A 15,849-nucleotide genomic window follows, 5' to 3' on the forward strand; every position below is an offset into this window, starting at 1 on the left:
GTGTGTGCCCTCAAATATTCCCCCTCACACCGTCGTCTCGGCTCTGTTCGTGCAGACTCGGCGGCTCGTTTTCAATCCGGCTCCCGCGCGCACTGACGTGACGTTTCAGCCGCAAAGCAAATAACAACAACAACAACAACAACAACAAAAGAGCTGACACCGGCCGCTCCAGACTTTTTATTTCGTGAGCAAACGTGACCCTCCCCCCGTGGTCCAGACAGGGTTCCGACACCCATCTGGTATTGTGGGCTCTCCAAAAAAAGAAGACCACCGACCCCCCCCACCCCCCCTGTGACGTCACCACCGACAACATGCAACCACGGACCCGCAGAGGCAGTGGATGAGACCGGGAGGGGGGAGGGAAGTGAAGTAACAGTAACAGGCTCTGGACCGACCAGGAGAAACTTTGTGCCCGCTGCTGCGTGGGGGGGGTATTTTTCTTCCTCCTTTCCCCCCCCTCCTCTTACCTTATTCCTGAGCAGTGCGCGCGCGCGTGCGTGTGTGTGTGTGGCACCTCCATAGATGTGGTTGTACCTGACCGGCTGCACCATGCATTGATCCTATACGTCTCTTGGCTGCAGTAGTTGGAGCAGGATCCCCCCCCCCTCCTCCTCCTCCTCTTCTTCATCCTCTTCCTCCTCCACCACAGCTGACTCTGTTTGGACTCTGGGCTCGTGCGTCATGCCGCGACACCTAAAGCGCACCTCGGTTCCGGTGCAGGACTTCAAGGTTCCTTTGTAACTGGATGTACTTCTTTTAATTTTTTTTACATTTTGTTTGTGGAAAGAGAGAGAAAGAGAGAGAGAGAAAGAGAGAGGGACTTGCTCTCTCCTCGTCTCTGGAGAACACTTGCAAAGAGGGGAAGAGAGTAGGAGGAAGAGGGTGAGCAGCAGCGACAGGAAAAGGAGGGAGAGAGCATCTGAACTTCGGCTCTATTGTGTGTGTAGGTGTGTGTGTCTAGGTGCGTGTGTGTGTCTAGGTGCGTGTGTGTGTGTGTGTGTGTGTGTGTGTGTGTGTGTGTGTAGATGTTCGACCAGACCACGACCATGGGCGACGGGAACCACCGCTGTGGACCCAACCCGCTGTGCGCGGACCGGATGGAGACAAAGATAGGGAGCCGGTCCCCGGTGCAGAGCACCACGGACACCCCGGGGACCTCCGCCTCCACCCCGACGTCCTCCAGCGAGGACGGACACGACAAGCTGCTGGGAGTGGACCCGGTCTACTGCCGGAGGATCCTCGTGAGAGGTGAGGAGGAACTACACACAACACACACTCTGACACACACACACTCAGTCTGCAACTGCATGGGAATCTGTGGGAGTTTCTATGAAGTTGAGGCTATTTTTAACTTCACTGTTGCGATTACAACTGAATAATAAAAGATAAATGTGCTTATACAAGTGGGCCGAAAGGGGAACTGTGAGTGTGAGTGTGGAGATGTTTTTGGTGAGTCTCCATTTAAAATGTGTATAAAGCTGCTTTAAAATATCATGAAGTGAGAGAAGTGTGTATTAGTGTATTTACACATGAAAGGGTCTTATATGTGTTATTAAACAGGATGGACGACTCTCACTTCCGTGATACATCAATGAGTGTAACACCAAACCACACCCGTAGATATGAATTTAGAATAAATCAAATATAGAATGAAAGTCTGTGATGACGTGGATAAATACAAATGGATTTGACAGTCAACATGAATTACTACATGAATACTTTTCTGTATTATTGGATGATTATATTTAACAAGACCTGAAAAAGTAGAAAACACAACAGAAAACAGTTCAAGATAATCAGAAGAAATTCACTTTTTTTTATCAACAAAGAAGCTGATGGGAAAAAACACATCACAACATCATTCAGCTCTTCATCGATAACACACACGTGTGTGTGTGTGTGTGTGTGTGTGTGTGTGTGTGTGTGTGTGTGTGTGTGTGTGTGTGTGGGTGTGTGTGTGTGGTTACTTATCAGTAGCTGATTGCCTTTGTGTGCCAACGTTATGGTAATCAGAATAATATTTTATTTAATATGAGTGTGCACGCCCTCTGGTTGGAGGCCATAGCCTCTGATGAGTGTTTCTTTATTATAATTATTATTATTATTAAGAAAATTAAGTTAATTCACTGCAGTCAGAATACATTTTTAAAATGGAGAGAACACAAATATATTACCTTTATTATTTCTTTCTTTTTCCTATTTTTCTTCAACAAAAACTATATAATTACAGGTGATTTTTATAATTATATATGTATAGTCTAAATAACCTCACGTTTGTATTTGATTTGCAGTTGCAATGTTTAATTATATAAAAATAAACTCAGTAAATATATGTTACATGCTTTCAGGGCTCAGTGGCACAAAGAAAACGTGTCTAAATCTGCCCAGACCTTCAGGTTATTTAAGGTTATTTAAGATTATTTAAGGTTATTATTATTTTAGCATAATCAGAAACCCCAGTGAAGAAAGATAACAACTTAATTCAAAATATTGAATCATATGAGTTATATTTAGAGTCACTGTGAAACTTTATTTTGTATTTAATAACAACAACTCAGCAGGTTTCCTTCCGCTCACACATTTAAATAAAATGTAAACGTATTGTAGTTTTTTTCGGCAAGATTATTAATATTTTTTGGCGAGTGGACACAATCGATACGTCTGGCTATCAATCCTCGGTTATGTGGATATTATGGCTGCTGGGTTTTGATCGGGTATTGAACGTTTCACGGTGTCCCGTGACGCGGCTCGTGCTCTCGTGGACATGCAGACCGGAATAATAATATATAGTAATCGTGTCGGTTTGTGAGTGACAACAGTGTCTCTTTTTTTCTTCAACATGTATTCCTAATATTTATTCTAAAGAGTGATTATTGAGCTGACGTCACCTGTGGGACCAATTTATATGAAATCCTTTCTGCTGATCACGTGTGTTTCTCATATGAGGTGTTCAAGTACACTCGCTGCGTAACGGGGAGGACGTGGTCTGTATGAGGAGGACCAGGGGGGGTGCACCGGTTTGTGTGTGTGTGTGTGTGGGGGGGGGGGGGGGGGGTATTGACAATGTTGTTCTTAGCGAACGACGCACGTAGCTGCTGGTTTCCTCCTCTGCTCGCGCACGGTTCCATTGGAGCTCTTATTTTTGCTCGTGCTAGAACATTCTGTACGTACAGTTGTGAATGTTAGGCGCGTTTGTTTGGCTCTCTGGTGAGACATTACGCAACATATAATGATGCGTAAAGATGGAGGTCTCTCATGTGCCGAAAGGCCTGCAGACTATAACCCATCACCGGGGAGCAGCTATCTACAACTCTGTGATTGAAGTATCGTTTTAATAAATACCCGAGAGCACTAACTTGGTTTCATGAAGTATTTTAGGCTACTTCTCATGCTGGAGCCAAACCCGCCCACAGCTTTCCCTTTTACGCACTTCCTGTCTGTATTTCCGCGCGTTAAGATCAAGGTTGAATGAATGGATGAATTATTATTATTCCTCTGCACCTGCTGTATTGGCTGGATTGATATTTGTGTTAACTTCTATATTACGATGTTTTAAAAGTCCAGGTTTATTTCGCAAAAACAATCCAAATGTAAACTTAAGTTGGATTCTTTTAGCCGGTGTAGCCTTAAAGAAACACTGTGCAGGTTCGGTTCAATCAGTTCTGTTTCATATTTAATTCAGGGTTCTTCATATTTTATTGAATTGCATATTTTATGACCTAAAAACCTCGGACAAAGAGGACGTCTTGTCTTCCACTCAATGTGGTAAATACGGACAAATATTCCCGCTGCGATCCCAACAAATACAAAAGAAATACAAATATTTAAAATCCCGGTATTTGTTTCTTTACAGCTAAATTAAAGTAATAATTGTAATTGTTTGTGTGTAGACAATAACCTGAGGGCGGGGTGTAATGACCCGGATGCAGCCGGATAGCTCTCTAATAATTTAATTTATTAAAAACCTTTTGGATAGAGGTTGTTTTTCTACGCTCATTTATTTTCTTCTTCTATTAAAATAAGTTCTGATTTTAAAGACAGTCTTTGGAAATAAAAATCGAAGCAGATCTTTAAAATAAAATAAATAAATAAATAAATAATAATCATCTGAGGTTAATATACCAGATAGCCAACATAAAACATATTTACACTAATATAAAGAAAAAATACAAACATAACACGATTTCACTAATAAGGTGGGAAATCCTGATTTTAAAAAGACGTTCAGCTCATGGCTCCTCCGAGGTGGAGAAAAGGCCAAACTGAGCAGAATTCCACGTCTAAAGATATTTATAATTTTCAATAAAGCACGCAGGAGCTTTGTGTCATGTTTTTATCAAATGGGGCTTTCCAGTTCGACTCAATAACGACCCGATAGTGGAGAAACACACATATGACGTATATATCGCCTTTACAATCACATGCATGCGGACTAACATTACGCATAGACATTACACATGTAGACATTACGCATGTAGACATTACGCATGTACACTTTACGCATGGCGTATTGTGGGGTTTGATTCAACAGCAAACATAAACCTCTCCCAAATATTCCATACGTTTCCCTAATATGGAGTTTACACCATGACGTGGACAAACTGTTCAAAGTGTGCCATTATTATTATTATTATTATGAGACGCTAATTTTTGCACAATAACCGAAAAGTGTTATTTTCATGTGTGAACATATGAACACACAAAAGGGGTCTTTGACCACATGAGCACAAGTGTGTTAATAACACTCCCTATAGTACACACACACACACACACACACACACACACACGCGCGCGCACACTAAGACATCCACTCTCTTTAAAACCATTAGCCATACTCATTATTATGTCATCAGGTTGGCTTAATGCAGGCCGCACAGAAAGGTGCGTTCACGTCCGTTGGAAAAGTGAGACCATTTATTGTTGTTGTTGTTATTGTTGTCTTGAGAATTCATTTCCTCGTTTTTATTCCGAACAGACGCCAAAGGCACCATCCGGGAGATCGTCCTGCCGAAGGGCCTCGACCTGGACCGGCCCAAGCGCACGCGCACCTCCTTCACGGCGGAGCAGCTGTACCGGCTCGAGCTCGAGTTCCAGCGGTGCCAGTACGTCGTGGGCCGCGAGCGCACGGAGCTCGCGAGGCAGCTGAATCTCTCCGAGACTCAGGTAGGAACACGGCGGCAGAACGGAGGCGTTTAAAAAGACGAATAACGAAGATAAAACAAACATCTCGTCCGCTGAGCTAACTAGCCTAGCCACCAGTTGCTAGTTCAGACCTTCAGCTGTAGGATGTTTTAATCATAAATAATAATAAAGTGCATTGGTTATTCATTGGCCTAAGTTACGGGTCATTTTAGAATTATATTTCCCCCATATTATTGATTGGGCGACAGGTGTGTTCAATTTGCTTCTCAGCCAATCAGAGTTGAGGGGTAGAAGATCGGCCCCGTCCCATGCAGGGCCTGCTCCTGCTTGTGAAACGGTCACATCCGGGTCCTATAGGACAGGCTGAAGACGTTTACACTCACGTGTTAAATGTATGAAACCTCTTTTGCCCCGATGGATAATCACAAGGAGCCTAAAGTAATATGATGGCGCAGTTGTGCACTTGCCAAGGGCCTTGGAGCCTTTATGGCCTCACAGGCTAGAGGAAAGAAAAGAAATGGTGTCCACATTTACATACAGGACTATTAATAATGTACAGTATTATTGCATGTGTGTGGCAGCATTAATGGGGAAACTTTGTATCCTGACAAAACGTAAGCCGAAAGCCAGAAGCAAAGAGAAAACTGAGAAAACTCCCCCCAAAAAAGAAAACTAATTTCTCCATATGGACTTCCATAAGTCTCCTTGCTTCCAGCGCATGCACCAAAAACACACTGTGTGGTGTGTCCTCGTGCAGTAAACTGCGGACTCATAACTTGACTGCATGCCAACAGAGATGGATATGTGTCATCACGCGGCTCGGTTTATAGGATGATGGTCATCATATCCGTCAGATTATATTTGGGGGGAAATATTCGTGAGAGACATAAATCTTGCGATTTTTTTCTCTCTCCAAGCCATGTAATATTTTACACATTATGGGCATAAGAAAATACTTTTTTATGGTTTTAAAACCGGCCTACACATTGTCAACAACACTGCACTCATACTGCAAATACAAGTCGGATGTGATAAAACCAGGCGCGCGCTGCCTCTCCACATCCTAAGTGGATAACTTTCCAAATAGGAAAATCGGTGAAACATAAATCCACGAATTGAAGTTAAAGTAGGTCAACTCGAGCCCGTTTCCTCTGACGTCACCAGAACCGGGAGGCAGTTGGAGGCCTTTCGTGCGCCGCGGACTTCAAACACCTTGAGAGAAAACCGTCTGTCCTTCAAGTGAGAACCAAATGTAAATAATTAGTTTCAGTACAATGGCGTGAAGCCCTGAATGTCCTCACGCCGAATGTTCTGGAAGCAGCTCCCAGTCACGTGATCGAAATGATTTTAGTCGCTTTTACTCTTTTCTTCCTTCCGATTATCTCCTTCCTGTTGGTGGCGGTTGTATATTTTGAGCCGATGCGACGTTCGAGGCCAATCACAAAAGGAACGATTGAGCTCTCTCAACGTTAAATACCCCCCCCCCCCCCCTCCTTTTCAAGCGAGTTGTTGTTGATGTTGTTGTTGTTTACAGTGTATGTTGGTGCTCTTTAGTTCGCTCCTCAAGGTTTTCACGGGTTTGCCATGAAGTAATTAGATGTTCGTCTTCAATGTATAGACCAATAAAGCAACTCGTTTATCAAATAGCTTCTAGGGGCTTTTCTCTCTCTCTCTCTCTCTCTCTCTCTCTCTCTCTCTCTCTCTCTCTCTCTCTCTCTCTTTCCTTTCATCTATCAATCTCTTTATCTCTCCATCCATCACATTATATTTGTCTCTATACGAGCTCCGAGGCCTTTTGCTGCAGGATTTAGCGAAAGTGGATTTTAAAGTTCTTGGAAGCTGGAATACCTTTTTTTTTTTAACCTAGTTTAGATCGAAAGTTGAGTTTTTTTATTTCTATGATGTGTCCATCGGCACATGAACCTGTGACCTGAGGATATTTTGATAACCAGCTGTTTCGTTTTTGTTTCATAAAAACAAAACAAGCTTAACAGCCTGTATCATGTTGTTGTTTATTATTGCGCAACTCTTGATCCATTATGGAAGATTCTAGCCCCCAACAATTGTAAACAAACATATTTTCCCTCGTTTTCATCTCTAATCAAATGGTTTCAACACGACTGGAGTATTTTATGACACCTTCTTTTCTTCATGCACGCGTGACAGGCCTCTTTTATCTGGGAATGAAACACAAACTAATTACGGTAATGTGGTGGATTGGATCGTTAAGTGTTTTTTAACAATGTTTAGGGATTTGGTCATTGACCCCTGGTGCAACTCCAATTAGTTTGGTCAGGTATTCAAACTGATGACGCAATGAGGAGCAGGCCCTGGACACACACACACGTCACACACACACACACGCACACACACGCAACATGCAGCAGGGGCCATCTCTATACTTTGACATAATTACAGGAGAACAAGTGGATTATATTTAAAGTCCATTTAAAGAGTATTCCCATTAGATTGAATGTGTCTCAGGACACAGAATTAGGATTACACATAAAAGTGGAATAATAAATTCTGCCGTTTCCAAATCTATTTCAAGCGCAACTTTTATGTTATATATACTGTATATATTTTAGATTTTTGGATGCACGTGTACAAAAACACTGATCATTGGGCATGAAGTATTCTTCATAAAACAAGTTCATAAAAGCGGAACAAACCCTCAGCGTTGTGTTTGCACACGTCTTTTTGCTTCAGGATTAACGCACACATTAATTATATTATCGAGTCATTATTTAGATTCTTCTGCACACTTTAAATATCAAATATTTAGTAAGTAGATAAGTAGAAGAAAACCCGACGCGTTCACGCGCACGTAAAAAGAAACCTCCAACTCTGACGCGTCACTCCGCGGTAACGCGCGAGCTTCATCCCTTTGTCCCGGCAGGTGGCTCCCCGATACCGGGGAACACAGCAGGGGGGAGGGGGGTTGTCGGGGGCGCGCACACGCACTGAAACCGTGAACTAAAAACAGTAAAGCCCCTATAGGCTGCTTCATGATCACCATCATGCTCATGGGTGTTCAGGGATGCTCTTATTGTGAAGGTTTACGTTTCCTGCACGTGGAGAAGGTTCATTAATACCATTTGTGAATCATTGAATCAAACTTTTATAGTTTCCTCTCTATGAATTCCCCTTTTCATTGTGAACGTTCCTTTATGGCTCTTAAGATGTCATCAAATTAACATTTTAAAGGATATTTCTCACGTTTTGTTTACATTTATCCAAATTACACCGTCTGAAAAAAACTATACTTTGTTTTTTGCATGAAAAAAGACAAAAGCTTTCCCACATTCCTGCACAGGTTGGAGGTTTTGGGCCCGCTGTGCTGTGTGTGGTCACTTTAAGCTCCATTGTGTGTTATGTGGAGAAGCTACGGGTTTAATGGTCTCCATGCTTTGTTGATCTGGTTTTTAATCCCGCTGCAAATGGGAGAGAGCTGATGGAATCGTGGTTAATCTCTAATGTAAAGCTCTGGAACAATACACACAGATGTGAGCAATTGTTGGCAAATGTTGTCCTTTTTTTCCCAGTTTATTGGTGGGACCGTGCAACTTGGGGTTTAAAGTCTCGCAAATGACCTGCATTGAACTTTTAGCTGCTGCAGATGTTGAAATCTACAATATGAATTCAATAAATGCAGGAAAAAACAGGATTTTCTCATGTGAAATGCCCCAAAACACCCAAATATTGTGTTGCTTTTTAAAATATATGATATCATACAGCTGCTTTTAAGTTAAAAGTAACCAAACAGTCATTAATCACACATGTACACAGATGTGTTGTCAATTTAAAAGAATCCTGGATATAAAAATCTGAATTAATAAAGACACAAACAGAAAATGTGTGATTTAAAATGAGTTAAGGTGTAAAAAAATCACAACTTGATCATCAGACCCTGGTGTGTTAGATTATGTGTGTGTGTGTGTGTGTGTGTGTGTGTGTGTGTGTGTGTGTGTGTGTGTGTGTGTGTGTGTGTGTGTGTGTGTGTGTGTGTGTGTGTGTGTGTGTGTGTGTGTCACGGCTGACTTTCATGTTAACGCCCTCAGAGTTCACGTATAGTGAGCAGGCTCTTCAACTTTAATCGTTTTTTTCATGCAGAAAACACCTGCCTCCCTCAGGTGGTCACTGTAGATCTGTTTATGGTGTGTGTGTGTGTGTGTGGGTTGACATTTTAGTGTGTAAAACTTCCACTTTTTTTGCCTTAAGAGCTAAACTAAAATGATGTAACCTGTCAAAGTTCTCTAAAACGTCGACATTAAGTTTTAAACGTATCGGCGCTCACACAAAGAGACGCGTGGAGGCCTTTAAAAGTAATATAAAGGCCTCGGTACGGGAGTCAGAAAGTGGGCGGCGACCTTTATTGACCTTCAGCTGGTGTCGTGACCCACCTGCGCTCGTCTTCTGTCGGTGAAACTTTAAAAAGATGCTTCTCGTCGTTGTAGCTCAGAGGGAGGAAGACGAGAGAGAGGCTGCATAGACACCGCGTGTGTGACCTTCAGGGGTCGCACGCGCTCACGGAAAACCTGGAAAAGTCATGGGATAAAAAAATGTTTTTGCCAGGCCTGGAGAAAAAAAACATTTATCCCAAAAGTTTGGGGAAATTCATGGAAATTTGTTGTATTTACACAGTTTGATTAAAAGAATAAACATTTATAGAGATTTATATTCTTTTAATCAAACTTTCCCCCCTTATTTAATGAATACTCGTGTATACACGTAGATTTCACTAAATGTTGGGTCGTGGAAATTTGGTTTAAAGTCCTGGAAAAAATGTAAACCCAAAAGTTTTGGAAAAGTCATGGAAAATGTTAAAGTTTATTTATGTAGTTTGATTAAAAGAATAAACATGTATACACATGTTTGTTCTTTTTATCAAACTATTGTCTCATTCAAGTGGGTCAATTAAGGTTTATACTCCGAGATTTCACAAAATGGAAATCCGTTCGTCAACATGTGTGTGAACTCCGCCTCTTACAACCGAAATCTACATTTTTGCTTAACATGTTCTCGATTATAAACTAAAACATTTTTTTTGTGAATGAGAGAATCGTCGTAGGGATGAAGGAGGACGAGACCCAGAGAAGACTGAAAGGAAGTGTGTGTTTTCCAGCTGACGGGTGTCTGCGTCCATGAATGTCCCCGTGTGTGTGTGTGTGTGTGTGTGTGTGTGCGTGTGCCAGACAGACGTCGTCACAGTGTGTGGATTGTCCAAACGCTCGGGCTAGAGGAAGAGCAAGAGGAAGAGGAAGAGGAAGACACGCAGACGGACACAAGCTGCTCTGTGTTCTCAGATTTTTGGTTGTGTAGAGAAACAAATTTCTGGTGACCGAGAGCGAAGGGTATCATCATCATCATCAGAGCGGGGAACGTTGTGTGTGTGATGGAACGTTGTGTGTGTGTGTGTGTGTGTGTGTGTGTGTGTGTGTGTGTGTGTGTGTGTGTGTGTGACGTGTTCTCAAGCATGCGCAAAGACGCAAAGTCCAGTTCCTAATCCAATTCACCGTTACATGCCGCGATAGTCGAATTATCAACCGGATCGGATCGAGTTATCCAGGCGTGTTAATCGGATCGTAGTCGGACCGCACAGTCGAACAAAGGTGTTTACAGGAAACGGATCATTTGATTTCAGTCCGACTAAGCCAGTTATTCGAATGTAAACACGGTCAGTGTCGATGTACCGAAGGCGGCTTTGCTTTCTTCTCTCCTCAGCATTTTTTTTCTCCACCTCCTATAAAATTCCCAGTCAAACAAACTCGCGAGCTTTTTAAAAATTATTTTGTTGTATATCCATCCAAAGCTTTTAACGTGTTTGGCGCATGAGTGGAACTCAAGAGAGAGATTTCACGGAGGCCGTCTGTGAGCTAACGAGGAAGAAGAGATACAGAAGAGATCATTCCGGCTGCTTAACCCCCCCCCCCCCACCCCTCACCTCCACTATCCCTCCCTCTGTGACCGTGTTTACGTGAATTCGAATAACTGGCTTAGTCGGAATGAATTAAAAATAGTTTTCATTATCGATTCGTTGGGTCTGAGCGATTATTACGGCACTTGATGAGTCGCGGTGATGTTTGACTATCGACAAATAGTTATGCGTGAGCCTACGGATGATGTAATGAACCGACACACGAGGGCGTTAGACGCTCCGACGTTTTTTTGGGATGTCCACAATGAGTATAGAGCAGAAATAGTGGTTATTTGTTGGATGGTGGAAATGATAACCGTTTCCACGGAGCAAATCTACGGAGATAAGCCCCGCCCCCTCTCCGACGTGGTTTAACTTCAAATAGTCGGGCGAGAAAAACGTTGTCCGTTCTGTTTTGGTTAGGAATTAATGTTTTTTTCGTTGTTTTTTTTAAAATCCGATTCATCGATTATTTAACAGATTAAGCGATTATTTTTTTTCACTTACTTTTTTTAATTCGTTTAAAATATATTCATATGAAACTAATACAAAAATGACAGACATAAAAAATAAAAAATTAAAACAGGGCAAAATGAAACATACATCGTAAAGACCACCCTGCCTTTGCATTTCCCTGAAAACACAAATCCGGCCCCTCCTCCACCTCCTCCTCCAGACGTGTCCATGCTCGGTCAGTTTTAAACTGTCCGTTACCCTGGCGATCATATCGATTATTCATTCTAATTAAAGTATTGGTTGGTCTCTCCTCCTCCCGGTTGTGTTTCCAGGTGAAGGTTTGGTTCCAGAACCGCCGGACCAAGCAGAAGAAGGACACCACCAAGGATTCGGACAAGCGCTCCTCCTCCTCCAACGAGTCGCTGGCCACGTGCAACATCCTGCGCCTCCTGGAGCAGGGCCGCCTCCTCTCGGGCCCCGTGCCGCCCAACTCCCTCCTGGGGCCTCCTCCGCACCTCAACGGCTCCCAGCTGAGCGGCCCGGGCGGAGGCTCCTCCGCCTCTCCGGGGGGGGGCGCGTTTGGGCTGTCGCTGGGCGGCACGCCGCCGTCACCGCGGCTGGGCCTCCCGCCGCCGCACGCCCTGTGCTTCTCCATGCCGCTGCTAGGGGGCGCTCACCACGAACTGACGGCCGCCTACGGCTGCGGCTCCTCGGCGTTCGAGCCGTACATGCGGCTGGACCGGAAGGAGACGGACCTGGGGGGCAAGAAGACAGTTTCTTAAGCGACGTGACTCGGAACCTTTCTCCTCGCATGTGAGAAAAGAGACCGGACCCCCGGGGTTCCTCGTGGCGCCATTTTGTGCCGCAAAACTTTTGGAAACGCAAAAAAACGGTGAAAAAGAAGAAAAAAAACGTGTGCATTTTTATTTATTTTTTTGCGGAAATAAAATGACGTGGATGCTTTTTTTGAGGGGGGGGTGAAACCTGCCAGATGTTTTTATCACCACTCTCTACGCAGTGGTTTCAAGTGACTCTTCAATTTGTGTGTGTGTGTGTGTGTGTGTGTGGTTTTCTCTCTATACAGGCCTTCTTTTACCGTTCAGGAAAAAAAAAAATACTTGATATCCGATGGTGCAGATTGCATCATCCGAGAGGTTTGGACACTTTTCAGTACAAATGGCCACGTTTTCATTTTTATTTTTTATTTCATGTACTCTATCACAATATGGAAGAATCACTGAGAGAAAGAAGAAAAAAGAAAAAAAAAAAGAATTGTAGCATTTTAATATCTCGTTTGGTGTCCAGCGGTAGTTTATTTTGTAAATCCTTTATTTGTTTGTGTGTCGGTGTGTGAAAATATCCTGTGGTCGCGTATCCAGATCTGATAGATTCAATATAACAAGAACAAGAGGAGAACCGTGAGGATGAAAGATGACTCGGCTCTTCAAGCTTTGGAGGTAGGGGCCACACTTTGTGGGAGGGGCCACTCGTGTGTCCTCCAATCAGAGGCCGGCTGAAACCCAGATCAACTCTCCGATCTTTGACTTCACTGAAAAGTCACAAGAGACGCTCTGGCCACGTTTTTTGGAGATTTCTTTTATTTATTTGACAGAAACCAAACTTGTGAAGGCCGGAAATGAATATTCACGAGTCCGTGAGTCACCGGTCGATCCCGAGGCTTCTGTTTTTAAACGTGTTCATCGGTGCGGTTTTCAATTTGACAATGTTGATGAACTTTTTCTTTCTTTTTTTTCCCATTTATCAAGCGATAACACCAAACATTATATATTCATTCCATCCAGCTTTAACAAAAAACTCACAAATTGCGATTTTCACTTTTTTAATTCGAACATTTCGCCGACTGAAGCGATCAACGGACGATGATCGTAGCCGCCTGACCCCGACGCTCATTTCTCCTACGTTGTTTCTCGACATCGAACGCCCCCCCCCACCTGTCAGACTTCCTCTGCTCGCCCCTCATTGAAAGCACTTTATGTTTGTAGGTTTTTATTCAGCTCTCGTCTCTTTTCAAAGACCTCCCACGCCTCTCCTTTCCTGCCCTCCGTTTCCACCCCTCGCTTCCACCGCGCGTCCATTCAGCGCTCTCGTTGTCGGGGTGTAACTTGTTTTCTTCTTTCTCTTCTCTCTCCCTCTATTCTTTTCTTGTTTTTTTTAACGGACACTCTCGTGACACCAATTTATGAAAAGAAAGGAAAAGCGGCGCTCTCTGGTTGAACGCGTGGAAAGCTGCTCTGGCCTCGGCCAATGAGAACGCTCCGCCTGGCGGCCTCTTTGCACCCGTGTAGCAGCCGGCTGGTCGCAGGCGATTTGTTGTTGTTGTTGTTGTGTTCGGGCCTCACCGCGAAGAAGAAGAAACAACAACAACAACAACAACAGTGTTCTCCACTCACGGCTCTTAGAACAACGTTTTATTTTCTATAAGCAACTTCCATAATTCATCAGAAGATAAATCAAATATTAAACAGAGAGATGAGCCGAGAGGTCAGGAGTCTTCGCATGTCACCACCTCCTCCCTCCATCCTCCCTCCATCCTCCCTCATCCCTCCATCCTCCCTCCCTCCTCCATCCCTCCTCCCTCCCTCCTCCATCCTCCAATCTTCTACATCTTCCCTCCTTCTTCCTCCTCCTCCATCCTTCCTCCTCCCTCCTCCTCCCTCCTTCATCCACCCTCCTCCATCCTTTCTTATCTATCTTCCCTCCTCCCTCCTCCATCCCCCAGCCTCCCTCATCCCTCCTCCATCCTCCCTCCTTCCTCCCTTCCTTTCCTTACTCGCTGTGGGCTTGTTTGCTTTCCTGCCATGTCATAAGCAAGAACACCGTCTTCTTCTTCTTCTTCTTCTTCTTCTTCTTCTTCTTCTTCTTCAACAACTATGTGTTGCATGATTTTAAAGCTGCACAGAAATGTCCAAAAAGAAAAAAGTTCTCTCTTGATGTCGGTTCTCAGTTGATTCTCAGAGGAATTTAAATCTACTTCCTTTCCACCGACTCCACTTCCTGTCCCCGCACGGTGGTGTTTGAACCCGCAGTCGTACTGTTGAGCGGCTTTTCTGATGGGTAAAATGTCCGTTGAGATTGTGAGGAAATATTCCTTTTTGTTTTTTAAAATGAGCTCCGTGTGTTTTATGTGTGTTGTTGTTTTCTTTAAGCTCAGCCGACGTCCTTCGGGCCTGAACTCCTCTTCTTCAAGCAGTAACAGTTACTTAACGGCCCCCAGCTACTTATGATGAACCAACGCTATGTACATAGATATACATTTATATATGGATATATATAAATGGGTCTTTGCACACAAGTTATCTCCACGTCTGCTCCGTGTGATTTGAAACAGGAAAAAAAATAAAAAAATGCCACTGAAGATTCTGACAAAAAAAAGAAAGAAAAGACTTTATATATGCTTTACAATTCTTTGTCTCATTTCACATTTTTGCACTTATTTAAAGAGGCTTACTTCTGTTTCTCTGGGCTGACGGGGCGGTTTTCAAGCTCTCGGCCGAGATATTGTACAAATATGTATATGTATTTTTATTCATATGCATATAAATATATGTCTATGTAATTTGCCTCCTGTGTTTTCTTCATTTCCTTCAAGGCCGTGCGTGGAAACTTAAATCTGAGATTGATGAGGTTGCTTTTAGAGGATTATTTAGTGAAGATATAACGAACATTTGTATTCACCTTGAGTGTTTCGGGCAGTTGTTTGCGTGCTCTTATTTTGTATTTTAAGGACATTTCTGTCTTTTCAGGAGGCTTTTAAATAGCTTGCATCTTCTTTTTTTATTTTTTGCGGAAAAGAAAAACTGAATGATGTGACCATGGGACATTAATTAGATGAAAATATGAGAATAATTTTCTTTTTTAAATAGGTTATTCAGCTTAATCTCCGTCGGTAATAAATCTCATATTTACGTGGGAAAAAAAAGGTTTTATTCGAGGGAACGTTTTATAAAGTGACACAAAGAGGCGAATATATATAACTTAAATTGCTTTGCACATTCAAAAATAGAATCAATTAATACATTGTGATGTTTTATTATAGTTACAAGACTTAAAAGGGAAATAAGGAACATTTACAAGCTGCAGTAAAATATAGTGACTAATAGTTATCTCCATGTTGCTGCAACATTAAAGTGATTAATAATCAAACTTAAATATAATATACTATATATTTATATGCAAATATAGGTTTGGACTTGTATTTTTTCTCAATGCAGGATTTTTACTTTTTTTGTTTGTACACTTTCAATGAAGTAACAGATGTGAGTGCTTCTTCCTCCAACGCCCCCTGAACACATCGGGGCCTTATAGCACCTGTC

General features: G+C 42.9%; 1 protein-coding gene across 1 annotated transcript; it reads left to right on the forward strand.

The window, feature by feature from the left end:
* The first annotated feature begins 622 nt into the window (after positions 1-622).
* On the forward strand, positions 623-14,335 carry vax2 (ventral anterior homeobox 2). The gene is made up of 3 exons (XM_056442979.1): positions 623-1,248; positions 4,976-5,163; positions 11,848-14,335. The coding sequence occupies exons 1-3, from the start codon at positions 1,026-1,028 to the stop codon at positions 12,295-12,297; spliced, it is 861 nt and encodes a 286-aa protein (XP_056298954.1). The 5' UTR covers positions 623-1,025; the 3' UTR covers positions 12,298-14,335.
* Positions 14,336-15,849: the final 1,514 nt, after the last annotated feature.

The sequence above is a fragment of the Pseudoliparis swirei genome, chromosome 21, assembly GCF_029220125.1.
Source record: "Pseudoliparis swirei isolate HS2019 ecotype Mariana Trench chromosome 21, NWPU_hadal_v1, whole genome shotgun sequence".
Classification (NCBI taxonomy): domain Eukaryota; kingdom Metazoa; phylum Chordata; class Actinopteri; order Perciformes; family Liparidae; genus Pseudoliparis; species Pseudoliparis swirei.